Here is a 25,977-nt window from a genome sequence, read left to right as displayed (position 1 = left end):
AAGGGCAAGGGGGACAGGCCAGCATGCAGCGCGAGTCCTGACGGCCCACCCGGCCAGTGGCTCTGGCCCCATCTAACCACAGCACTGTCACTGCATAACCCCGACCTCTCAGAACGGCGGCGCCTCCTCCCATAGCCCAGCACACCTTAGTAGCAGCCCCGTGGGACCAGCAGGCAGGACCGACGATGAGACAGACCCAGAAGGAAGACAGCCTTGATCAAGGCCCACTGTGATGACCCCAGTCCCAAAACCTCAGCGCCAGGGCTCTGTGCCTGCCTGCATCACACACAAGAGCTCACGATTGCCAAGGATGTGACCCCACGGCCCAGAAGCCCCACCTCAGAGGGTGCTTGTCTCCTGAGACCCCACCAGGCCGACCTCTCTGTGGGCAGCTCAGTGGGCCCCCAGCTCAGGACAACCCCCACGGACGACACGAATACCAGCCGAGGGCTGCTAAGCCAGAGACGGTTCCAAATCCTTGAAGATTCTCACCCCACTGCCCACACCCCACCAGGCGGGTATAATGGTTACACCCCTAAGACAGAGAGGGTGCTCCCTGAATCCAGCAGCAAACCAGGGCCAGGCCCAGAGAAAGACAGCACCCCTGCAGAGAGGGCCCCCCTCTGAAGTTCCCCCCAGCCTGGCAGTTCACCGAGGCCCAGACTGAAGACGCAGTGACGGAAGGTGGGAACCCGGGCTGGCGCCCTCCAGGGGAGGGCCTGTGCCCCCCCACCCCGTCACTCACCATGAGCCCTGGTCCATGGCCCAACCCTCTGCCAGCCCCGTCCACTGCTCAGGGAGGGCTGTCGGGGCTAAGAACTGCTATTTCTGTCTTACATACATTCTTGCTTGACTGCACCCTGGTTTCATTTAGGATTTGCTTAACTTGGTTCTGACCTGACGGCTTCTGTGACTCTGCTGTGTTTACTGAAGAGGCTCTTGCTGCCCGACCCCTGGCGTCTGCACACAGCCTCTGAGCATGGGGCCCACGGCTGCCTTCACTGCACTGGCATCATGAGGCAACTGGCTGAAGTCAGGAGAGAGGTGGGAACAACCTAGCCAAAAAAGGAGCCCCCTACCGCCACAGCCGGCTCCACCCGAGAGCCACCGTGGGCTGCTGAGGCCGGGCGGGCGGGGGCCACTCACCGTGGTCTCGTCTTCGTGGAGCACCTGGTCATAGCCGCTGAGCGCGACACAGAAGATGATGGCCGTGACGTCCTCGAAGCAGTGAATCCACTTCTTGCGCTCAGACCGCTGGCCCCCGACGTCGAACAGCCTGTCGGGAAGACAGGGGAGCTGCGGGTGGGGGTAGGGAGACCCCAGCAGGTGTGGGGACACTGGTTGAGCTGAGGGGTTGGGGAGGAAGGCTGCTGTGCACACAGCAAGCCTCCCAAGGAGCCTCGCTCCAGGCTGAGGACTGAGCACGGCACCCTTGGGGCGGGGCGGCCATCACTGCTCTGTCCCGGGACTGGGCAGAGCCCCACACAGCGACGCCAAGACCTGCCCCTATGTCTCAGGGCTGTCGCTAAGGGGTGACCATGGCTGGACATGCCTTTGCGAGCCCCCAGCTTTCTAAGCATGTCTGTTCATGTCTGTGGTCTGTGGAAACCCCAGAGCAGCCTGGGAGGCACAGAGGGAGGCGGGCAGGGACCCGCAGCTCCCACATGGAGGCACAGTGAGGCAGCAAGGGGTTGAGTGCAGGGTGCCAGCAGGAGTTGGGGTGAGACCGAGGTCTGTCTGCAGACAAAGCCTCTGCTCTGCGCCCTCCCTCCCTCACCCCTTCTCAGACATCCCCCAGGGCATGAGAGCTGTCAGGTGAGACAGTGGTAGAGGGGCTTTGGTCCTGGAAGTGCGAGGTCAACCTCACATCTAACGCCCTGAGTGCAGATCCCAGGCCTGATGCACAGCTGCCGGGGTGGGCTGGGCCCCAACCCGCTGACAGAGGAGAGCAACTGCAGGCCGGAGCCCACAGCGGGCCTGAAGCAAGGACACAGGTCAGGTCCTCATCCCGTCACCGCCTCCCTTGGACCCTGCTTCTCCATCTGAAATACTGGGCCCTGGTGACAGTCTCTGAGGCCCTTCCACAGCATGTACTCTTCAGCTGCTGCGGGTCGGGCGCCCCCAGCCCAGCTCTACACCTTCTGCCCAGAGCGGTGAGTGGGAGAGACCGAGGGACTAGAGCACAGGGGCATCTCGTGGGGCTGCCTGGCCCATCCCTGCCTTCCTTGGGTTCAGGGGAGGCCTCAGGCAGCTTCACGGGGATGGAGACAGAACCCCAGCCCTTTGTCTGTGTGGGAGCAGGCGGGGGCTGGGCCTCAGGCTGGGCAGGGCCAGGCAGCGGCCTCACACAGGTCTACTGGTCTACTGCCCCAGCCATTCTGGCCTCTCCTCCTGCTCCACCCAACACCCAGAAACCACACCTGGGAGGCAGCTGGAGGCAGCTAGGGGCACCCAGGCCTCAGGGCATGCAAGCTGCCCCAGGTGGTGCTATGACCCCTATGGTGCTCAGACCCTGGGCCTGAGCTGTGTTCTGTGCTGGGGAACAGACTTGCTCCTCCAGGCCTCAGTTTCCCCTATATACCTGGAGAGGGTGGGCCAGCAGATATCCAAGCCCTTTCCAGCTGTGAGATGACATGGGTCCTTGGGTCACACAAAACATGTCGCTTAGGTTCGCCCGCCCTTATTCCCCATGCCTCTACGCCTTCAAAGACCACCTGGGTGATCCACCATCCTCCCCCTCGGAAGTCACGCAGGGACAGGACTCCCTTCTTTTGTCCTCTTGAATCCTCCCTGTTCCTCAGAGCCCCCCTCCAGGACGCTTCTGCCAGGAAGCCTCCCTGCTCACCGCAGCCCCTGACCTTGGTGGCAAAGAGGCGCACACACAGGTCCCTTCTCGCATCCAATGCTTGTCCCAACTTGAGAGCTCCCTGAGACAGGAATGCTCCAGATGAGCTGAGGCCGAGGCAGGGGTCGCCCGTGTCTCGGCACCCTCTCCAGGGCTGGGGAGTCTCCCTGGGCCTCACCTGAAGTGGAGGTTCTTGAATGTGAAGTGGGTTTCTACGATGCCGGTGGTTTTGACCCTGGTTCGGAGGATGTCCTGCTCGGTGGGCTGGTAGTCGGCGGCCCCGATCCGGTCCAGGCTGTCCAGGTAGCTGGGGACGGCAGCACACGGGGACCGTGGACCAGGTGTGGGCACTGCCCTCCCAGAGCGCCAGCCCCGACCCAAGCCAGGGAGGGATGGCATCACCCGTCCAGGGCCAGGCATGGGGTGGAGCTGAGGAAGAGATGCTCATGAACCGGCCTCAGGCACTCAGAGCCTCTAACTCAGACCAAGGGCTTCGTGCACGGTTCCAGGCTCGCTCAGACAAGGTCAGACTTTTCAATGAGACTAACATGTTTATGGGCTTCCCAGGCGGTGCTAGTGGTAAAGAACCTACCTGCCAATGCAGGAGATGTAAGAGACTTGGGTTTGTTCCTGGGTTGGGAAGATCCCCTGGAGGAGGGCGTGGCAGCCCGTCCTAGTATTCCTGCCTGGAGAACCCCGTGGAAGCCTGGTGGGCCCATAGGCTCAAAGAGTCGGACATGAATGAAGCAACCCAGCATGCACACATGTGTTTCTAACACTGTCATTTCTTCATCTTAAAATAACAATGGGCTAAAGTTAGGTTTTAGTCTTTTTGTGCATTATCATGTTCCACCCTTAATTTCTTAAGGTAAATGTATTATTTCCTAGATTAGAAAACTCAGGTTTTCTAATGAAGGTGAGTGCCTGCCCAGCCCTGAGTCAGGGTTTGGGATCCCACTTCCTAACCGTACCCTGCAGTGCTTCCCAGAGGCCCTCTGTGCCTCCACCCGCCTCTCGCGCTCCTCAGGTTTACCAGGGGGCTGTCACATCTTCCCATCTGATGCTCCTGGGAAGCATCACAGAAGCACCAGAAGCCACACAGACAGGCAGGGGCAGGGCCTCACTGGGACCTTAGGCATCATGGCTCCTGCCATGCCATCACTTGCCCTGGAGACAGACCCGGCCTGTGCATTTGGTCCTCCAAGGCCACACGCTGGGAAGGCTTTAGGGGTTGGTATGGGTTAAGGTTTGAACCCTAAGCCAGGTTGGGATCCAGGAAACTAGGAAGGAGGGAGCTCGCTCAGACTGGCAGGAAGATTCAGTGACCCCCAGGGCCAGCTGGGCTACCCACGCCTGTGCAGGGAGAGTCCCACGCAGCCCACAGGGAGCAACCACGAGCGTCTGAGTCATGGCGTGATGTGGGAGTCCCAGGTTGTGCAAGAGGGGCCAGCTTCGTAAGCACCCACTCTAGACCTGCTGGCAGGGCGGGGCTGGGAAGGGCAGACGCCTCACCAAGGAGGGTGTCCACTGGTAAACCAACAATCCAAGCTGCCTCAAATCCTTATGAGAATTCTCCCTAAGTAAACATAGCTGATGCTGGTCCCAGGTTCAGGGAAGGTGAGCTTGAAGCCACACTCCTAGAAAGGGGACGACACTGCTATGGGGGTCAAGGCTGGGTCTGCCCGACTCCAGAGCCAGTGCTCTTACACAGGCCTCCAGGCCTCCTCTCTGCCGTGGAAGGAGGGAGGCTGAGATGGCAGAGCAGACCTAAAAGCCCTGGCCGCCATGGAGCCTCCTCGCCAGGCCCATGGGCATCTGGGTGGCCTTCAACCTCAGCCTGGAGCAGGTCCTCCCAACCTCTCTGTATGTGTCTCTCCCCTGCCCACACTGCCTTTGCCCAGAAGTGGTACCGGTTTCAGGAGCCTCCTCCTCTCATCCCCAGCTGGAGACCTGGGCTGGGAGCCTCTGGTCTTGGCCCCATCCCAGCTGGGGAACCCTCCTTTAGGCAGACAGCCTGGCCCTCCCTCTCTCTGCTGGGTGAGCCTCATGCAGGGTGGCGACCATGGGAGGGTGGAGGCTGCGCTCAGGGGACTGTGTGCCTACTGTGTCTACTGCCTGCCGACTGTCCTGGGTGCTTTGGGGCCCTCCCGGAGCCTCTGTTCCTGGGGTTGTGTGTGCATGAGGTAATTAGCAGAGAAGTAAGGAGAAGGAAATGGCAACCCACTCCAGTATTCTTGCCTGGAGAATCCCATGGATGGAGGAGCCTGGTAGGCTACAGTCCACTGGGTCACAAAGAGTTGGACACGACTGAGCGACTTAAGCTGTACAACATGTCAGGAGGTGGTAAGTGTCAGGAGGGAAGACTCAGACTATCAGTAGGGGAAGGCCGCCTGGGGGCCGCTGTTTGGTATCAGGTGGCTGGTGAAGGTTCGTGGAGCAGGACAACATTCGAGAGGAGACGGAGGGCAGTGAGGGGATGAGCCTCTCGTGGTCCAGCAGAAGGACCAGTTGGTGCAGAGGCCACACCTGGAGGAGGAGCCAGGCCTGCAGGCGTTGGACAGGAGTCAGGGAGAGGCTGTGCACGGGGCAGGGCAGGGCAGGCAGCGAGCAGTGAGGCTGCAGAGGGTGACGGAGGTGATGGCACAGCAAGTGGGCCCCTGAGCTCAGTGTGAGCGCCTGGGCTTTCACTCTGGAGGGCTCTGACCAGAAGGGTGCTTTGCCAGTCACACCTCTAGTGGGGACCCGGGTCTGGGGAACAATGATCCTCCCAAACCATGGAAATAACTACCTTTTACAGCCCTGGCTGGCAGGTGCTGGGGTTTCTGGGCTTCTGGGACCCGTCTTGGAGCCATCGTTCAGAGGGGAGATGGAGTGCTGGCCGTGTTCAAAGACCCATGACAGAGGGAGACCTAGGCCAGATGGCGTCCCCTCGCCCTGAGCCCTGGAGCCTCCCAGCAACGTGAGAGGCCGGCTGGCCTGCCCCCCACGGCTGGGTGGGGACATGTGGCGACTGAACTCTGGGCCTTGGGGAGTCGCTCACACTGTCTAGGGTGTGAGAGAGTGTGTGTGTGTGTGTGTGGGGGGGTGTATATGTCTAGGGTGTGAAAGAGAATATGTGTGTGTGTGAGGTGTGTGTGTGTGTGTGTGAGTGAGGTGTGTGTGTGTGTGTGAGTGAGGTGTGTGTGTGTGTGGGGTGTATGTCTAGGGTGTGAGAGTGTGTGTGTATGTGTGAGTGAGGGGTGTGTGTGTGTGTGAGGTATATGTGTGTGTATGTGTGTGAGGTGAGTGTGTGTGTGTGAGGGGTGTGTGTGTGAGGTGTATGTGACAGTGTGTCTGTGGTGTGTAGGTCGGGTGTGAGTGTGTGTGTGTGAGGAGAGTGTGTGGTGTCTTTGGGTGTGAGAATTTGTGTGTGTGAATGTGTGTGTGTGTGAGGTGAGTGTGAGGTGTATGTGAGAATGTGTGTGTGTGAGGTGAGTGTGAGAGTATGTGGTGTCTGTCTAGGGTGTGAGAATTTGTGTGTGCGAATGTGTGTGTGTGTGAGGTGTATGTGAGAATGTGTGTGAGGTGTATGTGAGAATGTGTGTGTGAGGTGTGTGTGAGGTGTATGTGAGAATGTGTGTGTGTGAGGTGAGTGTGAGAGTATGTGTTGTCTAAGGTGTGAGAATTTGTGTGTGTGAATGTGTGTGTGTGAGGTGTTTGTGAGGTGTATGTGAGAGTGTGTGTGTGAGGTGAGTGTGAGAGTATGTGGTGTCTGTCTAGGGTGTGAGAATTTGTGTGTGTGAATGTGTGTGTGTGAGGTGTATGTGAGAATGTGTGTGAGGTGTATGTGAGAATATGTGTGTGAGGTGTGTGTGAGGTGTGTGTGAGGTGTATGTGAGAATGTGTGTGTGTGAGGTGAGTGTGAGAGTATGTGGTGTCTGTCTAAGGTGTGAGAATTTGTGTGTGTGAATGTGTGTGTGTGAGGTGTTTGTGAGGTGTATGTGAGAATGTGTGTGTGTGAGGTGAGTGTGAGAGTATGTGGTGTCTGTCTAGGGTGTGAGAATGTGTGTGTGTGAATGTGTGTGTGTGTGTGAGGTGTATGTGAGAATGTGTGTGTGTGAGGTGAGTGTGAGAGTATGTGGTGTCTGTCTAGGGTGTGAGAATGTGTGTGTGTGAATGTGTGTGTGTGTGTGAGGTGTATGTGAGAATGTGTGTGTGTGAGGTGTGTGTGAGGTGTATGTGAGAATGTGTGTGTGTGAGGTGTGTGTGTGAGGTGTATGTGAGAATGTGTGTGTGTGTGAGGTTATGTGAGAATGTGTGTGTGAATGTGTGTGTGTGTGTGTGTGAGGTGAGTGTGAGAGTATGTGGTATCTGTCTAGGGTGTGAGACTTTGTGTGTGTGAATGTGTGTGTGTGTGTGTGTGTGTGAGGTGTATGTGAGAATGTGTGTGTGTGAGGTGAATGTGAGAGTATGTGGTGTCTGTTAGGGTGTGAGAATTTGTGTGTGTGAGTGTGTGTGTGTGTGTGTGTGTGTGTGTGTGTGTGAGGTGTATGTGAGAATGTGTGTGTGTGAGGTGTGTGTGAGGTGTATGTGAGACTGTGTGTGTGTGAGGTTATGTGAGAATGTGTGTGTGAATGTGTGTGTGTGTCTGTATGAGGTGTATGTGAGAATGTGTGTGTGTGAGGTGAGTGTGAGAGTATGTGGTGTCTGTTAGGGTGTGAGAATTTGTGTGTGTGAGGTGAGTGTGAGCTGTGTGTGAGGTGTATGTGAGAATGTGTGTGTGTGAGAGGAGTGTGAGGTGTGTATGTCACCCAGAGTTGTGCCAGGCGACAGCCCTGTTAGGGCTCTCTCTCCCTTCCATCACAATAAATCTACTTCAGGCCCCAGATTCTGTCAGAAGACAAAGGCTAGCAGCTAAAACTACAACAGCAAAGCCACCCTGGACCAGAAAGTGTTCGAGGGCCTTGGGAACCTGCCTGCGGGCCCCGCTGCCCTCGGCAGAGCCCCTCCCAGAGAGCAGAGGGCCGTCTCCTCAGCTCACCTGGGGGAGTTGACAAGTGCTCACTCAAGTCGCTCCTTTTGACTTATCAAGGTAACCACCAGAAGAACTAAAAATAACCCTGTAACTAGCCAAAAACTGGGGGTGGAAGTGGAGAAGAGTGAAGGAAGGAAGGAAAAACGGGAGGGAGGGAGGGGAGCTAAATTCCTCAGCTTTCACAGCTGCAGCCATTAAACACCACTGAGAGCTGGCAGGTCAGGTTTTCTGGACATCACCGGGACAAACAGAGATAGTTAACAGTGGGAGGGGGACGGGCCTGGGAGGAGGAGTCCACTATGAATTTTATATCTTTCCATACTGTTAAAAAGAATTTTTTTTTGCAATGGATTGATATTATGATTAGTTAAGTGGTGCTCATTTAAGTGGGGAGCACAATTTGATGTCCTGAGGTGCCCCGGAGCCTGGTGGGCTGCCGTCTATAGGGTCGCACAGAGTCGGACACGACTGAAGCGACTTAGCAGCAGCAGCAGCAGCAGCCCCTGAGGGCAGTGGGGGGATGGGAAGGGTCTGGACTAAGGCTGAGCAGGGCGCAGGGAGTGGGAGAGGAAGGGGGCACCCTCTCCAGGCCTGACTGGCTGGGGGTTGAGGGGACATCTGGGTCAGAATCTATGATTTGCGTGCACAGAGAGAGGTGTGGACTTGAGTCTCTGGGCTCACATCCCTGCCACCAAGGTGTCCTGGGGGCTCCTCAGGGACTGGAGCCTAGCTCACCACCACCTGGGACTCACAGGACACGAGCGCTTGCCCCCGGGACAGTCTAGGTGTGCAGAGTGGCCACGTTCCAGTGTCTGTTAGTGGAGGCTGCCTTCTCAGCGCTGGCCTCCTCTACATCAGCATCAGGGAGACCACCGTTTCTTACTCTGGGCGCTACTGACACTGTGGGTGTGATATTGCTGTGGAGGGCTGTACGATGTGTCTCTAGGAAGTCAGCAGCATCCCTGGCCTCTACTCACTAGATGCCGGTAGCACCACCCTCGTCAGGACAACTGAAAACCTCTCCAGACCACTGCTGGTGTGTCCTGGGGGGCAAAGAGGCCCCGGCTGAGAGGAGGCTGAGCAGATCAGTGTCAGAGCACATGTGTCCTAACGCAGCGGGGTTTAAGCCCAGAGGTGCCCACTGAAAACCTGGGCACGAGTCTGTAAATGTGAGTGCGTGTTCTGAAAGCTGGAATGCAATCCCAGTGTCTTCAAACAGAAGACACATCCCTGACCACTGAGGACCATTCCCTGGAGCCCCCGATCCAGGGGCCAAGGACATGTAAACCTCCAGACGCCTGGAGTGACTAGGCTGCAGTGGGCAGTCATGTGGCCCCGTGGTCACTGGAAGGCCCACCTCTCTGCCCTCCCCTCTCTTGCCCACCCACTCTCTCTGGCCTTCAGTGCTTCACCCCCACTTCTTTCCTGCCCTGGGGTCGATCTCTCCCCTCTGTCCTCTACTTTTCCTTATTAGTTGTAATGCAGTATTAAAGTGTATGCCTGACTATTTCACTTATCTGATGGGTTACATATTCCTTATTTTTAAAGATAGAGGAATGGAAAGCTTATTGTTTTCTCAAAAAGAAAACCACGTAAGTTATTTTCTGCCTATGTTGCCTTTGATTAGTACTTACGGGGTCAAGGATTCTCCAGGGGAAAAAAAATGTTGCTGCACTGAAAACCTTCCTTCTGGGGGGGCCCAGCCCACTCCAGGGCAGGCGGGTGATGGCCCTGGCCCTCCGGGAGCCCTGCTGTTAGCTGTCTCTTGTGCCCCCGACTTCCCTGGCCTCCTCCTCATCCTGGGGTCGGGGGACGGGCAGGAGGAGATGCCCCTTCTCCTTCCTTCCTGACACACAAGGCAAAGCATCTCACATAGGCTGCAGCCTCAGCCCAGGACGCCTCCTTGCCCCACCGCCCCCACCCCCAGCCCCTTCCACGCCGCATCGCTGCCCTGCTGGTGGCCTCCCGCCTGCCCAGGACACTCACTATTTGGCAGAGTCGTTGAGCTGATATTCCCGGGACCTGTTGAAGCACTCCTGGATCCCCGAGTCGCCCCAGAGTCGCATCATGGCGGAGAGCAGCTCTGGAGAGAAGGGCTCCGTGTCTTCCATCCGACTCACCACGTCACACACCATCTTGGCGTCGGCCTGTGAGGAGACGAGGACACGGACAGAGTCTTTTATTTGTGGGCACAACAATGATCACTGGTCGGTGACCCCACTCTTGAGTCCTTTGAACCCCGCCACCCTCCAAGAGAGCAAGAGAGACAGACACCCACCCCCCCACCCCAGGCCACGGCTCAGGAAGTGAGCAGGAGGCAGCAATCTGCAGGTGGCCTTTGGGGTGGGAAAGACACGAAGGAAGGGGGTAAGGTCAACACCTGGACGGCGCATGGCTGACAAAAGATTCTCTACCAAGGTGCTTGTGTGCTAAGCTGCTTCAGTCGTGTCTGACTGTGCAACCCCACGGACTGCAGCCTGCCAGGCTTCTCTGTCCATGGGTCTCTACCAAGGTATGTCGGGGGCAAAGCCTTCCGTGGAAACTTTCAGTATCGAGCTGCCAGCTCAGTAGCTATTCGCACGTCAGGGCCTGTCTAATGCAGCAGGTCAACGTGAAGGTGCAGGCACTGTGTCCCCTCCTGTCTGCCTGCCCTGGGAAGGAAGCTGTAACTAGCTTGGAGGCCAGCAGGCCATGCCCATGATGCCAGCCCAGACCCAGCTCCCTAGGGTCAGTGTCCCACAGACCCCAGCCCTCGGATTCCCAAGTCTCCCACCAGGAGAGCCTGGGTCCCGGCCCCTCTCCAGGACCCGAGCCTCTCCTGCGGGCAGCCACCAGAAAGCTGGCCCTGGGACCCAGGCGCTGAGCGCCTTAAGCAGGCGGTGACTCAGGGAGACAGGGGTGGGTGAGCAGGGGTGGTGCCTCCACCTGGGGCTAAAAACAGGCCTGTGAGTCAGGGCCCACACGCTGATGCTGCTCTGTGTGCCCGCATGACCTCGGGAAGGCTCACCCGTGTGAGGAATGACTGGGAAAAACCTGGCCAGTTTCCCAAACTTCTTCCTTTAGACCCCACTGTCAAGGTTTCTGCCTGATCCTGAGAGAAGGGAGTTGGGACCTGAGGGTGGTGGGCAGGGCCAGACTTCCTGCTAGAGGGAGACACCCTCCCACCTAGAGCCATGTTATGCCTCAGCCAGGCCACTAGAGGGTGTGGTTTAGAAACCTGGGCCTTCCAGAGCCACTTGGTGCTCCTCTATGTCTGATGTGGAATCCTGGGAACTGCACTCCAGGGGGATATGGTACACGGTTTGGGGAAGGGCAGCCTGGAGCTGTCCTCCCGGCTGCACCCCATCACCGAGGTGTGGTGGTGGCGGGTCTTGTGCTGGCGACACCTCTCGATGGGCCCCTGCTCTGTCTCTCTCCCGTCTGCCCAGCTCAGTGCATGGCACCACCATTGGCCCAACCACTAAGACTCAAGTCACCCACCTCCATCCCCATATCCACTTCTCCGCATCTCCTCCGGGACACCCCTGAGTCCAAGCCACTCCCTGTCTTTTCCTGGCTGTTCCTGGACCCCCTCCCAAGGGTTCCTTGCCTCCCTCTTGCTTCTCTTCAGTCTGTCTTCCACACCACAGCCAGCAGGGAGGCTGTAGAAAAAGAACTCCCCATTTTTCCAACTGGGGACACTGATATCCAACTTAAAGATGGCATCTCCTTGTTTTGCTTGTGGCAAAAATGTGACCATGTGACCAGTTCTACCCATGGAGAGATCAGCCCAAGTGTAGTGAGGTCTTTGCAAAAGGCTTTGTAAAGGGAAGATGCACCCCTTTTCTCTCACTTCTTCCTTCCTGAAACCTGTGATGGCTGAGCTCTAGCAGCCATCATGGATCATGAAGATAAGATCTACACCTGAGGGACAGTGGACTGGCGATCTAAAAACAGTCAGGTCCTTGACAGCTCTGTAGACACTCCATACCTTCTGCATTTTTCTTTTTTTCACTTTTACTTTTTTTTAAACTTCTAGCTCATTTAAATCACTGTTTTCTAGGTCTCAGATATTCACAGTCAAACCTAATTCTAACGGATACAATAACTCTCTCTGTTTAAACTCTCAATAGCTTCCCATTATTTCTAAATTCCAAACTCCTTACCATGACCTCCAAAGCCCCGGCCTGACTGCTGTCTGCTCTACCCTCCTCCCACCTTTTCCCTCTCCTGGTCCTCTAAGCACACAGCCTTTCCTCTGTTCCCCAAGCAGTCAGGGTCATCTCACCTCAGGGTGCTCCACCCAGCCAGATCATCCTTCCCTGGCTCTGCCCTTCTCCATCATAACGTCACTTCCTCAGGGAAGCCCTCCTCTATGCCCCCAGGTAGAGTCTGCCCCCACGGTGCACCGACCATACCATGTGTCACAGCTGGCGTTGCGTGTGCCTGTCCCTCGGTTTTCCGATTATTCAGGGCACCCCCATCTCACAATGCTCTGTACATAGTTGGTGCTCTGCAGTTATTTGTGAGATGAACCGGTCCTCGGCATCTTACTACCAGGCATGACCCCAGTTTCTCACTCCATCCACTACGTCTCCCAAGTCTTCTAATCTCGTCCGTCTCAACAACAGTGTGTCTAGGTCAACCACAGCAACAGCTCTGCTGGGGAGACATCCTGTTTAGCAGATGGGGAGACTGAGGCTCAAGGTCACATGCTGCAAGTGGGAGAGCCTGGGCCCAGGGTTACCCCCACTGTGCTCCAGTGGACAGCCCTGGGCTTGCTTGGATCCAGGGTTAATCCCTATTGTGCTCCAGGGGAGAGCCCTGGACTTGCCTGGACCCAGGGTTAATCCCTACTGTGCTCCAGGGGACAGCCCTGGGCTTGCCTGGACCCAGGGTTAATCCCTACTGTGCTCCAGGGGACAGCCCTGGGCTTGCCTGGACCCAGGGTTACCCCCACTGTGCTCCAGGGGACAGCCCTGGGCTTGCCTGGACCCAGGGTAAAGCCCTCCTGTGCTCCAGGGGACAGCCCTGGGCTTGCCTGGATCCAGGGTTAATCCCTACTGTGCTCCAGGGGAGAGCCCTGGACTTGCCTGGACCCAGGGTTACCCCCACTGTGCTCCAGGGGACAGCCCTGGACTTGCCTGGACCCAGGGTTAATCCCTACTGTGCTCCAGGGGACAGCCCTGGGCTTGCCTGGACCCAGGGTAAAGCCCTACTGTGCTCCAGGGGACAGCCCTGGGCTTGCCTGGATCCAGGGTTAATCCCTACTGTGCTCCAGGGGAGAGCCCTGGACTTGCCTGGACCCAGGGTTACCCCCACTGTGCTCCAGGGGACAGCCCTGGACTTGCCTAGACCCAGGGTTAATCCCTACTGTGCTCCAGGGGACAGCCCTGGGCTTGCCTGGACCCAGGGTTAATCCCTACTGTGCTCCAGGGGACAGCCCTGGACTTGCCTGGACCCAGGGTTACCCCCACTGTGCTCCAGGGGACAGCCCTGACTTGCATCTCAGACACTGGTACCCAGCCCAACCCCTCACCTCACCACCCTGAGCAAAGGTGTGGGCGATGGGTAAGAGAGAAGGAAGGGTGAGGGTGGCGGGAAGGAGGGGTCATGCCAATGCACCTGGAGGACTATGGTGGCTGCCAGGCCTGGCCAGCCCTGTGGGGGTCAAGCTAACAAGCAATTAATAGAGCCAGAGGGGGCCCCTTATCCCTTTGTTTTCCTGCCTTTGGGGCCCTGGGAGAGTGGGGCTCACACTGGGCCTGACCTTCCTGTCCGAGTCCCCTCCTGGGCCAGTGGTGGTGGGGGGTGCATTTTCCCACACCTTGCTCTCAGCTACAGTCCCCATGGCACTGGTCAGAGCATGCCCAGCTGTCCTGGCAGCAGGGGGTGTGACACAGAAGATGCATGGACTGGGGCAGCCCCACCTGTGCAGATTTGCTCAGTGGAGGATGCTGGGGCAAGCTTCTGTAGAAAACACACCCTGTGCTCCCACTGCTGGTGGTGACCAGGTTCGAGGTGGCTGCAGAGGGCCCAGTCCCTCTGATCTGCACCTTTCTCTGCTGGACGGCTGCCTCCTCCACTGGTGGGGCTTCCAGTCCCTCCTTTTCTGATACCAGAGCCTCTGCTCCCCTGAAGGGGAGCACTCCTCCCCAACTCAGCCTGAGCAGTCCAGGTAGGGTGGCCTCTGTCCCACAATCTTGGCATGGACACACAGTCTGGGCCTGGCCAATCCATCCCTCTGCCCTTAGTGAGCAGTTCCGGGTGGATAAAGAATCCCAATCCGTCAAGTGAGACTAACCTGACCAGCCCCAGGACACCTGCATAAACTATCAGGAGAGACCCTCCAAGGAAGGGCCCACCTGAATGTGGAGCCGTCCCTGAGGAAAGCAGGGCTGAGAGAGGGAGGCACCCCGAGTCCCAATGACACGTCAACACCCGGATCCAGCTGCACCTGCAGCCACACGCATCTCTGGCTTTCCAGCTACCTCCATCAATCAGTCCTCTGACTCTTTGTTAACCCTGAAGACGTGTTTTTGTTTGGTTGGTGTACTTTTGTACAATAACCTCAAAGAGTGTTACACTTCCTGGTGTGTCGAGACCAATACCAGGCTCACCTCCTCCAGGCAGACCCCTCCCATTACTGCGGTCCACACAGTTCCTCTGGCATCTGACTCCCTTCCCCTCTTCCTGTCTGGACCATGCCCTGGGCACATGCACAGGCCCACATGCTGTGCTAGTTCCTGTGGGGGGAGCACCAAGACGGGTTGGGGGCACTGGGCACGTCCCAGGGGCTGTCTACTGGGTTCCTGGAGACAGTTTTACACAGGAGTTGAGGGAGGCTGTCCACTGACGCCGTGCCCAGTGGTCCCTGCGTGGTGGGCTGAGTGCAGGACATTCGTCACTGCGGGCTCTGTCACACAACGCAGCCTCGGGCCAATTATTGCCACTGCTACAGACAAGTGTCTAACATGCCCCTGTGGGGCACCATGCCCACTGAGGGTCACAGTCAGGGAGCTATCTGCTGGCCCAGGGCCAGGGAAACAGTGGTGAGGGAGTGGGCCCTTCTCTCCTCCATGGCCTCCAGGGACGGAGGGGTGCTCCCAGTGAATGTGCGAGATGCCGCGTTTCCTCAGACACACGTGCCCGTGGCGTGGGTCCAGCAAGTACAATGTGCCCAGTGTGCCCGGCCCTCCACGGCCGCCGCTGTCCACCTGCTGGGGCTGCCCATGCTGTGACATCCGGTTCCCATGCCCCCTGACCCCCAACAAGTCTCCCTCCTTTTCCCACAGCCCCCTTTGGTCACTCCTGCCCTGGGCTTCTAGTTTGTTCCATGTGGACTTTGGGGGGCTCAGGCCACAGGCTCAAGGCTCCATCCACACCTGGGCTCCTGGCTTGAGTGGGGTCTTAACCTCTCTGAGGCTCAGCGTCCTCCCCTGAAAACCAGGGTGGCAGTCTCATCGCTTTCTTCACAGGGGCTCCCTCTTGTCGTGGGAGCAGACAGTGCACTAGCACAGGATGGCCTGAGGGGCGGGCCGGGCCGAGCCCCACCACCCCAGCCGCCTGGGGACCACAGGAGATGAGGAGGCCAACCTGCCGCCCTCGGGATGCCTGCGGGCCGGGGCCACGGGAAGGGATGAGACGTTGAGAAACGCATGTCTGGGACCCTGCATTTCGGACTGTGAACTGCAGGCAAGATGCCATTCTGATGGGTTTTGGATCAGGAGGCTTGGGGCACAGGAGAGTCTGTGACTAACTCTCAGGGCCACCTGCAGGATTCTCCTCACCAGGTCAGTGATTTAAAATCAGCATTGACACTTCTTTTCATCAGAGCCGGTACAAGGCTTCTGGCTAAATGATATCTTAATGTTCACACATGAATGTTGACATACACATGCTCTGAAGCTGCCCTAGGTGGAGGTGAGATATTTTTGGAAAGCTCCACAATGGTGGAGATGCTCCTGTGGACACCGCATCCATAAGCAGCTGGAGAAAGGGGTGGGCAGGGAGAGGAAGCAGTGCCTGGAGACAGGGGGCACCTCCAGCATTTGAGGGGGGTGGGGAGCTCTGCCAGGGTGCCTCCCAGAAGTAGTCTTGCTCTGGGTCAGTTCTGGGGAGCAGGGTGCCCGGGGAGGTGATGGGGACAGCTGCCCCCCTGAACTGGTAGCACACAGGGGTCCCCCCTGCAGCAGACAGGCCAGGCCCCCTGCACCAGGAGGACATGGGCTCCTGGGGACTGGCCATAAGTGTACTTGGAAAGCAGCGCCCATGATGCAGGGGGCAGTTGGTGGGGCTGCCCATTGGCATCCATGGCTGAGGGGCTCTCCTTCCTGAAAGCCATCTCCATACTATGAGGAGGGCTGGAGGCTCCCATGGCCCTGCCCGTCTCCCACTTCCTGGACCACAAGAGAGCCCCCTGCACCCACTCCTCTTGCCTAATGTCTCCTGTTCACCCTTCTCAGAGATGTGGCTGGTGCCTGTCTGTTCTGTGCCTCACCGGGGGTGATTGCAGGGTGAGTGGTGACCAAGGGAGTGGGAATCAGCTGGCTGAGCCACTGGCAACCAATACCACACACATCTGCTCACACGTCAGGAACTGCAGGGCCTTGCCAGTCCTTGCTGCCGCCGCCGCCCCCAGCCCACTGTGGACGCATCGTCTGAAACTGGGACGGCTGAGTGCATGATAAGCACTTGTGTCTGCAAAACTCCTCCCCTCTCTTCAGAGCAAAGGGGCTTAGAGCTAAAGTAAGAACAAGAGCCTTTCCCTCTCAAGAGACAAAATGCAAAGGATATGGGAGGGAAGCGAACAGGGATTTTCAGTCAGGTGACCCAGGTTCAATCCCAGCTCCGCTGCTTTTCAGACTTGTGACCTTGGACAGACCACTTAACCTCCCTGAGCTTCTGCTCTCATTAGTTCCCACCTCGTGGGGCTGTTTGCGCAGATGAAAGGCTAAATCGATGTGACACAGCTCTGCAACATAAAGAGCCCTGCAAATGTTAGTTATTATAAGCAAAGATGAGGTCCCTGAGACACAAACAACAAGCTGACATAAAATTAGCCTGCTTTGTACAAGACTTCTCAGGCAAGCAGGATAATCTTGATAACAATAATCATAGTAATTATAATAATAACCCCTTCCGTTTGAGTAGCTGCTTTGGATCTTTCAGAGTTTTCTTCCTCTAATCTTTTAGGCCTGGTGAAGTGTGAGTGTGTGCATGTATGTACACGCACACACGTACATACACACACGCACAGTCCTCTGGTTGCAAAGGAAATCGCCATCCTGCCCTGTCCTGCCACGTGCATTGCAGTAGCTTCAGCTCCCGCCAGGGGGCAGGAGTGCACAGGCCAACAGGAGACTCAGGGATGCTGCACAAGCCCAGCCCAAGAGACCAGGTAGGGCTGGGCCAGGCCGGGGGCATGGTTGCCAACTCTGTTCCTCAAGTGAAAGGGGCTGAGAGACCCCTGCTGCTGGAGGCCCAGCCTGTGCGCTGCAAGGTCAGCAGGTGGAGAATGGCAGGGGGCACCTTTCCAGGCACTTTGTTCATGTCACCCAGATCTGAGCATCTCAGGAAACGCTGTGGTCCTGGTCTCTCCCTTCCTTGCTGCCGCTGGGGTGAGAAAGAGAGGGGTGCACTCCCTCATCCCTGCTTCCCTGGCCCTGGGCTGGCAGATGGCTCCCGAGCTGTGACTCTCAGTGGACGTGGTCCCCCCAGGGGTACTTCAGACATTCGTGAGGCGTTTTTTTTGTTGGTGGCAAAACCTGGGGCACTATAGGCAATTAGCAGTTGGGAGCTGAGCACGCATGGGGCTCTTTCTTTGCTGAGACTTAGCAAAGGCCTGTACCTGGAAAACGCTGTCTTAGTGAGGCCTGTACCTGGAGCACGCTGTCAGGCAGACAGGGTCTCTAGGAGAGCTGGAGGACCCCACAGGTCTACCATTTGTCTCAGTGAAGGGAGCCTTCCTGTCTCCCTGGAAAGATGCAACAGCAGATCCAAGGATTTGCTGCTGTTTCTAATCTTGCCTCCTTTCGGCTGTGCCCATCCCTTCTCCAGCCATCCATCCATCCACACATCCCACGGCCCCATCCAGGGTACCTACCTCCTCAACGTCATGCGTCCACCCACCCATGACATCATCGCCCATCAGCCACCCTGTTCATCTATCAACTCACTCCCATACCCACCCGGTCACCCCTCGCCTCCCATCTGTCTTTTCATAGCGTCTGTCCATCCCTTCGTTCTTCACGTGTGCACCCTCTTCATCCCTTTCACTCCTCTTTGATCTGTGTAGCCATCCAACTGTCCATCCACCCAGTCACTCACTTATCCACTGTACGTACACCCACTACCCAGTGAGGTCCCCACCTTAGGAACTTTCACGTTCGCCAGAAAGAGAAATCTTTAGGCATAGGGAGAGACAGCCTGCCTCTCCCCAGCCCTGAACACATCAGGGGAGAGCTGCCCCCTTGATGGCCCCTCACTCTGTCCCCAGGTCTGGTCTTTGTCAGGAGCCCAGGGCTTTGTAAAGGAAGACTCTCCTAAGGCCTCCAGCTGGGTCCACCGGGCTCCTCAGGGATGTGTTTGTCCTAAGCCCCTCTGAGAGCTTTCTCTGTTTGGGGCCCAGGCTGCCTCTGAAGGGGCGAGGGTAAGACTGGATTTTCTAAAGAAACTCACTTATTTTATTTTTAATGAATCTTTAAAAAATTTTAATTTATTTTTGGCTGTGCTGGGTCTTCACTGCTGTGTGTGGGCTTCTCATCGTTGCTGAGTGTGGGCTCTAGAGCATGCAGGCTCAACAGCTGTGGGGTGCATAAGCTTAGCTGCCCTGAAGCATGTGGACTAGGGATCAAACCCATGACTCCTGTACTGGCAGGCAGATTCTTTACCACTGGGCCACTAGGTAAGTCCCAAGAATCTTACTTTCTGAAGGATCACACCCTTTTCAGTCTCAAAACCCTTGGATCTTCCAATTGTTTATAGAAGCAGCTTTTCCCGCTGGTTTACTATGTATCTTCAAGAACCAGGGGTTGTGGGGGTGGGGATGACTTTGATCTGAGTTCTAGCTCTCACACACCTAAAAGTTTCCACTCAGAAGCTTTGTGGCAGCTTCTGTAACTGGTGTGGTTTCCCACCCCTGGCCCTGGCCCAAGCTCAGCAGAAGGACCAGTGCTACAGCAGCAAATGTCGGCTCAGCAGGCTGGCTGAGCCCAGGACTGGGCGCAGGGGACATGGCGGACAGCAGGGTATGGAAACTGCCTCCCCGCTCCCCGCCCAGAGCCTGCTGTCCGATGGGGGCTCAGACACATTAACCAAGCTCTGGAGTCAGGGAGGCTCCTCCAAGGAGGCAGCCGCTGAGTGAGGGCCACTCCTCAAGGACACACTGCTGCGGGCAGGGGAGGTGAGAGGGGTCCATCTGGAAGACAGGCAGTCGTAGGTTGGCTGTGCCCACAAGGCAGGCACCGTTCAGAGACTGGCCTTCCCTGAGGGGGGAATTAAAGGAGAAGCTAAGGGTATTGCCAGGGGGCATCAGACACCCCTTGGGCCATCAACAGGGCCTGTGGACAATGGTGGGTTCAGAGTCCATGCAGCCCTTAGACATGAAATGAAGAATGGCACCCAAGCCCACACAGGTGGTTCAGGAGCCCGCACACAGACTGAGCCCAGCATGAACTGTGGACCTCCCACCCCCAGGGGAGAGGCTGGAGGCAGCCTGGGCCATCGACTGGTAGCTTGGGGAGGAAGCCTTACTGAGCGGATGCTAACACTCCCCGAGGGTGGGACCAGGGACATTTTCGGGCCCCCAGTCCTCTCGCCAGCTTTGCGGTCTTAGGTGAAGCTGCTATGTGCGTCTCCTAAAGCCACCCTGACAGAGGTTCGGGGCAGGGAGACTGGTGGGTATGGGGCAGGGTAACACCGAGGCCAGTGTAGATGGCGGGAGCAGGGACTGCAGAGGTGACAGCTGGCCCAAGCGCAGGGGGGTGTCCTGGCACAGGCAGGGGGTGTAGGGTGGCGGCTGTCCTAGCTGCCCAAGGGTGGCGGTGTGTTCATGTCACCACGGCTTCTGACCTCCTCAGATTCCGAGGATGGAGTGGGCATGCACGCTTGTCCAAGACCCTAATTACCACCTCATGTGGTGCCACTTTCTCCTGCTGCCCTTCCCCCCTGGGTGGGGGCCGGAGTGAGGGGTGCATGGAGGACAGCAGGCTCTATCAGGCCAAAATAAACCTTAAGGTGAGCAGGGCAGACATTCCCACAGCCTCACCCTCTGTCTCCTGAGCTCAATGTTCTAAGACAGGAGAAAAGAACTAAAATTGGATAGGCTAAGTTTCTAAGAAACGAACAAGGGCAGAATGAAATTACCCACACAGAGCGCAGTCAAAGGGAAAGACAAGTGATAACGGCCAAGCTCGGCTCTTCAGAACACACTGTGACGATGCTGAGGAGTTTAATTAGAGCCACCTCGGCTGTGAGATATTAACACACAATTATGGAAGAGAAAAGATGGAAGCTGGAGCAATGTGCAGATGGCAGGGGTGACAGTAGGCTGGCGGGCCCTGGGGACAGCAAGCTTGGCGGGTGGGTCCTCTCCTCAGGCTTATTTGCTGACACCCCCTTCTCTTTCCTTGTCTCCTCACTGGGGACGAAAGTCCCCGCACCATCCATTAAAGTGATGAGATGATGTTTTTGTTTGACAAGGAGCACGTCATCAGGCGTCCATGCTCTGACCCTGGGCAGGTCTCATCTGTTTTCGGAGGCTCTGTCCTCAAAGGCACAAGGACAGGGTTGGCTGGATCAGTGGTTCTCACACCCCTGGGGGCCTCTGAGGGGTCCCTAAGATCAAAACTGTTTTCCTAACTCCTAGACGATGTTACTGGCCTCTCCGAAGGTATTAATGCCTAAACTGATGAGAGACAAGACAGCACCCTTCAGCAGGAAGTAGTGGCACCAAATGATACGAACTGCCATTCTATTCTTTGCCACCGCGCAGTCACAGTAAAACCAGTGCTGGTTTCCCAAGACATTTAAGAATGTCCGCGGGAGTTCCCTGGTGGGCCAGCGGGTTAAGATTCTGTGCTTCCAATGCAGGGTGTGTGGGTTTGATCCCTGGTCGGAGAACTAAGATCCCACACGCCCCAGGGGCCATGGAGCTCGTGCGCTGCTGTGACGCAGTTCCTGTGCTCTGGAGCCTTCTCATCACAACTGGAGGGAAGCCCACGTGCAGCAGCTAAGACCTGGCACAGCCAAAAACAAACAAGCATTAAGAAACAAAGACTGTCCCTGAGGAAGTAGTCAAAATTGGGAATTGAAAGCCCTCCTGTGGCACACATGTCTTTTTCATATTCTCTGATGAAACGGGGAGGGTCCTGCAAATTGCAGGTGGTGCTTGTCTGGAGGGAAGGCACGCGAAAGGCTGCCCCGCCAGCCAAAATGCTTCCTTTTTCTCACAAGACACCACTTGAACTTGAAAGAATGACCGACAGACAAATGTAGGTAATTCAGACTTGGTCTCTGGAAGACAAGTTTCTAAAATATCAAGCTAGCCTATTGCTTCAAGGAAAACACCTAACAAATTTGCTACCAAAATGAAAAAATTCCAGCTTCCAAGGGAAGAACCAGAATTTTGGAAAGCTTGTATTTAATACCGTAAGTTTGACAGCTTTCCAACACCTGAAGACTTTTCTGGTAAGACAGACACTGATGTTAACAAATGCGAGTTTCTTATATTCTCCATTGAAAAGTGTCACTGTTTGGAAGATGTGCATAATTCTGAACCACTATTTTCCAAATGATCAAAATGATGTCAAAAATCTGGCATGGCTGACCCATTCAAAGAGCAAAGTAAACCAATGGATTTTTTAAAAAGACTTAATTGAGAAGAGGGTACAGAGATTTCCCATATAACCCTAGAGCCTCCCCCATTACTGACATCACTCACAATGGTATACTTAATTAAACAACAAAAAAAAGATGACCCGATACCAACATATTATAATCACCCAAAGCCTGTTGTTAACCTTTGGTTTCACTCTTCTTGTTGTTCAGTTGTTAAGTCGTGTCTGACTCTTTGCAGCCCCATGGACTGCAGCATACCAGGCTTCCTTGAACTTCACTATCTCCCGGAGTTTGCTCCAACTCACATTCCATGGGTGTAGACAAATGCATAATGACGTGTATCTATAACCGTGGTATCATACAGTGTATTTTGACTGCCCTAAAACTCCTCTGTGCTCTACCTATTCATTTGTTCCTCCCCAGCCCCTGGCAGCCACTGATCTTTTTACTTTCTCCACTGTTTTACCGTTTAGAGAAAGTCATGTAGTTGGAATCATACAGTATAATTTGATGGATCCATTTCAGATTAGGTTATTCCTCTTTAGTGATATGCTTTTCAGGTTCTTCCACGTCTTTTCATGACTTGATCGCTCGTTTCTTTTTAGTGCTGAATAATATTTCATGTCTGGGTGTACCCCAGTTTACCTACTGAAGGACTTTTTGGTTGCTTCCAAGTTTGGGCAATTATCAATAAAGCTGCTGTAAACATCTGTGTGCAGGCTTTCTGCGTGGCCATAAGCTTTCAAATCTTTTGGGTAAATATAAAGGAACACGATGGCTGGCTTGTATGGTAGGAGTATGTTTAGTTTTGTAAGAAACCACCAAGCTCTTCCAGCGTGACTGGACCACCGGCAAGGCCTGAGGGTTGCTGCTGCCTGACACCCTCACCAGCACCTGGTGTGGTCACTGTTCCAGGCTTTGGTCACTCGTAGGTGTGTCGTGGGGTCTCCCTCTTGCTTTCATTTGCATTTCTCTGACAACATATGATGTGGAGGACCTTTTCATACGCTTATTGGCTATCCATAGACCTTCTTTGGTGAGGTGTCTGTTAAGGTTTGGGGCTCATCTTAAAATCAGATTGTTTGCTTTCTTGTTGAATTTTAAGAGTTCTTTGTATACTTTGGATAAAAGCTGTTTATTGAACACACACACACACACACACACATATATTTTTTTAGCGGGGGGCAAATATTTTGTCCCAGTCCAAGGCTTGTCTTCTTATACTCTTGACTTTCGCCTTTCACGGAACAGTTTTTAATTTTTATTAAGTCTGGTTTATCAATTCTTTCATGGATTGTGTCTGGTGCCGTATGTAGAGGCATCATCACACCCAAGGCCATCGAGATTGCCTCTTATGTTACCTTCTCGGAGTTTCATACTTTCACACTTGCTGCCATCACCTGCCCTGCCCTGCTGCTAAGGGGCTGGAGCTCCCTGGGGGCCCGGCTGGTGCCCACCCTGGGGACTGGCGTCAGCCTATTGATGCTGCAGTGTTTACATGAGGCAGGTGGGATGGCAACAGGTGTAAAAAACAAGGGTAACAAATAGGCGGGTCGACCAAAACATGGCGAGGCAGGGTGGCGCCCGCCACTGTGCCCCAGCAGAGGGTCCAGGGGGCCATTCTGGGCGGGCAGGAGGGGGAGGGCACAGTGGGGCCAGGCTGGCTGCCAGCTCCCTGGATGCCCAGACCTAACCACAAGAGGAGTGCAGGGTTGGGGGAGGCTGGGGGCTGAGTGAAGCCCCGGGGGGTCTGACTCTCATGTGAAGTTGGCCCAGAGGGAGCTGCTCAGCCCAGGGCCACCACCTCGGCAGCCTCCTCTGAGGCGGGGATCAGGGTGGGAGGCCTACCCTCTCCGCGTAGCCCCTGCCAGTCTCACCACCCGATGTGAACACCGGGGGGTCATGGGCACCACAATGGGGGGTGGGACAAGGCTGCACAGACCTGGGCATGGCAAGGTGGTCAGGTGCCCACTGGGCAGTGTCCAGGCCTCAGCTCAACCTGATGCTGAGGAACAGCAGCACAGGGCTCCCTGAGCGAGAGGGGCAGCCACGGCCCCCGCACCCCCAGGGTCTGGCCTCACTCTCTGAAGTGGCAGGGTGCCAAAGGGGGCGCCAAAAGTGCCGCCCGGGCTCAGGTTGCTCTCTCCCCTCTCACCCCTTTCCATGCCCTGTGCCCCCATCCCTCCCCTCTCACCCCTTTCCATGCCCTGTGCCCCCACCCCTGGCCAGGGTAGAGGCCTGTCCACATGGCACCTTCCTTGGGGTCAGAAAAAGGAAGTTTTCTTCAGGCCTCACGGCTGAGTGATGGAGAAGGAAGTGGCAATCCAGTCCAATATTCTCGCCTGGAGAATCCCATGGACAGAGGAGCCTGGCAGGCTACAGTCCATGGGGTCACAAAGAGTCAAACACGACTGAGTGATAACACACGGGGCTCAGTGAGAAGAAGGTGGGCTGCATTTCGGCCCTCTTGTGGGACCCTCCTGCGGGCCACAGCCTGCCTCCCAGATGCGCAGGAGTCGGTGGAGGGTAAAGGCACAGCGTGCCGCTCGTGGGCCTGGCCCCTCGTGTGCACGTGCGCCTCCTGCCCCTGAATGCAGAGGGTGACAAAGACTAGGGGGGGTACAGAGCCCTAAGATGGAAGATTCGGTGTCATGAATACCATACGGACAGCCACGCACCCACTGAGAGCAGCTGCCTAGACTATTAGATGAGCAAGACATAGCCTGTCGCGCTTGACGCACGAGGCCCTGGGGCACACCTGTTGCAGCAGCTAGTGGTCTCTGACCAATACACGCTCCAGTGTTCTTCCTCTCCTGGCTGTTGCTCCCTACGTGACTTCTGACCTCTGTTCAGCCCTCAGTTATGAATTACCTGGTACTTTAGGAAAAGGAGTATGTCAAGGCTGTATACTGTCACCCTGCTTATTTAACTTCTATGCAGAGTACATCATGAGAAACGCTGGGCTGGAAGAAGCACAAGCTGGAATCAAGATTGCCAGGAGAAATATCAATAACCTCGGATATGCAGATGACACCACCCTTATGGCAGAAAGTGAAGAGGAACTAAAAAGCCTCTTGATGAAAGTGAAAGAGGAGAGTTGAAAAAGTTGGCTTAAAGCTCAATATTCAGAAAATGAAGATCATGGCATCTGGTCCCATCACTTCATGGGAAATAGATGGGGAAACAGTGGAAACAGTGTCAGACTTTATTTTTTGGGGCTCCAAAATCACTGCAGATGGTGACTGCAGCCATGAAATTATAAGACGTTGACTCCTTGGAAGGAAAGTTATGACCAACCTAGATAGCATATTCAAAAGCAGAGACATCACTTTGCCAACAAAGGTTCATCTAGTCAAGGCTATGGTTTTTCCAGTGGTCATGTATGGATGTGAGAGTTGGACTGTGAAGAAAGCTGAGCGCCAAAGAATTGATGCTTTTGAACTGTGGTTTTGGAGAAGACTCTTGAGAGTCCCTTGGACTGCAAGGAGATCCAACCAGTCCATTCTAAAGGAGATTAGTCCTAGGTGTTCATTGGAAGGACTGATGCTAAAGCTGAAACTCTAATACTCTGGCCTCCTCATGTGAAGAGTTGACTCACTGGAAAAGACCCTGATGCTGGGAGGGACTGGGGGCAGGAGGAGAAGGGGACGACAGAGGATAAGATGGCTGGATGGCATCACTGACTCAATGCACATGAGTTTGAGTAAACACTGGAGTTGGTGATGGACAGGGAGGCCTGGTGTGCTGCAATTCATGGGGTCGCAAAGAGTCGGACACGATTGAGCGACTGAACTGAACTGAATCCCTCTTTTATTGCTTCAGTGAGCAAGACACTACCCTCTCCATGAGACTGAAGTGACAAAAAGTGAAAGCGTGAGTCGCTCAGTGTTAGTCGTGTCCAACTGAGATAAAAATCAATGTTTGTCCATCATGTGAGCTCAAATGTGTCCACTCACTGGGAAGGGCCATCCCACAGTGCCCAGCATAAAATGGGCACACAGCCAGTGTGTCCTCAGGACACAAAGCAGAAGAAGCAAGCCCTGGAGCGGGGAGGCTGGGTACAGCTTACTTCACTTACAGTTCTGCTGGCCCGGACCCTCCTCCCACTATCAGGGCCTCGCCGGCAGGTCCCATGAAGCCTGGAGAGCCACCCTGATTTACCGCGTGTGTCGCTTTTGGCTGGCAGGGATCACAGGACTAGGGGCGGGCCACAGGCTCCAGCTTCCACCAGCTGCAGGCCTCCTGTTTCCTTCTCTGTCCCTGCCTCCCTCCTTGGTTCCCTGGTTTTAGTTTCCAACAG

At 55.7% G+C, this 25,977-nt stretch overlaps 1 protein-coding gene across 2 annotated transcripts in view; it reads right to left on the bottom strand.

Moving 5' to 3' along the window:
• The window catches only part of GNAO1 (G protein subunit alpha o1), a 181,095-nt gene that overhangs the window by 17,720 nt on the left and 137,398 nt on the right, over positions 1-25,977 (bottom strand). For both annotated transcript variants that reach the window (XM_027516517.1, XM_027516518.1), the window contains exons 4-6: positions 9,846-10,006; positions 3,024-3,152; positions 1,147-1,276 (exon numbers count right to left, since the gene is read on the bottom strand). In XM_027516517.1, the coding sequence (XP_027372318.1) occupies positions 1,147-1,276; positions 3,024-3,152; positions 9,846-10,006 (420 nt within the window). The remainder of the gene's footprint in view (positions 1-1,146; positions 1,277-3,023; positions 3,153-9,845; positions 10,007-25,977) is intronic.

This window comes from Bos indicus x Bos taurus, chromosome 18, assembly GCF_003369695.1.
Source record: "Bos indicus x Bos taurus breed Angus x Brahman F1 hybrid chromosome 18, Bos_hybrid_MaternalHap_v2.0, whole genome shotgun sequence".
Lineage (NCBI taxonomy): Eukaryota > Metazoa > Chordata > Mammalia > Artiodactyla > Bovidae > Bos > Bos indicus x Bos taurus.
The sequence above is the reverse complement of the archived record's forward strand: the minus strand, read 5'-3'. Positions and strand labels throughout refer to the sequence as shown.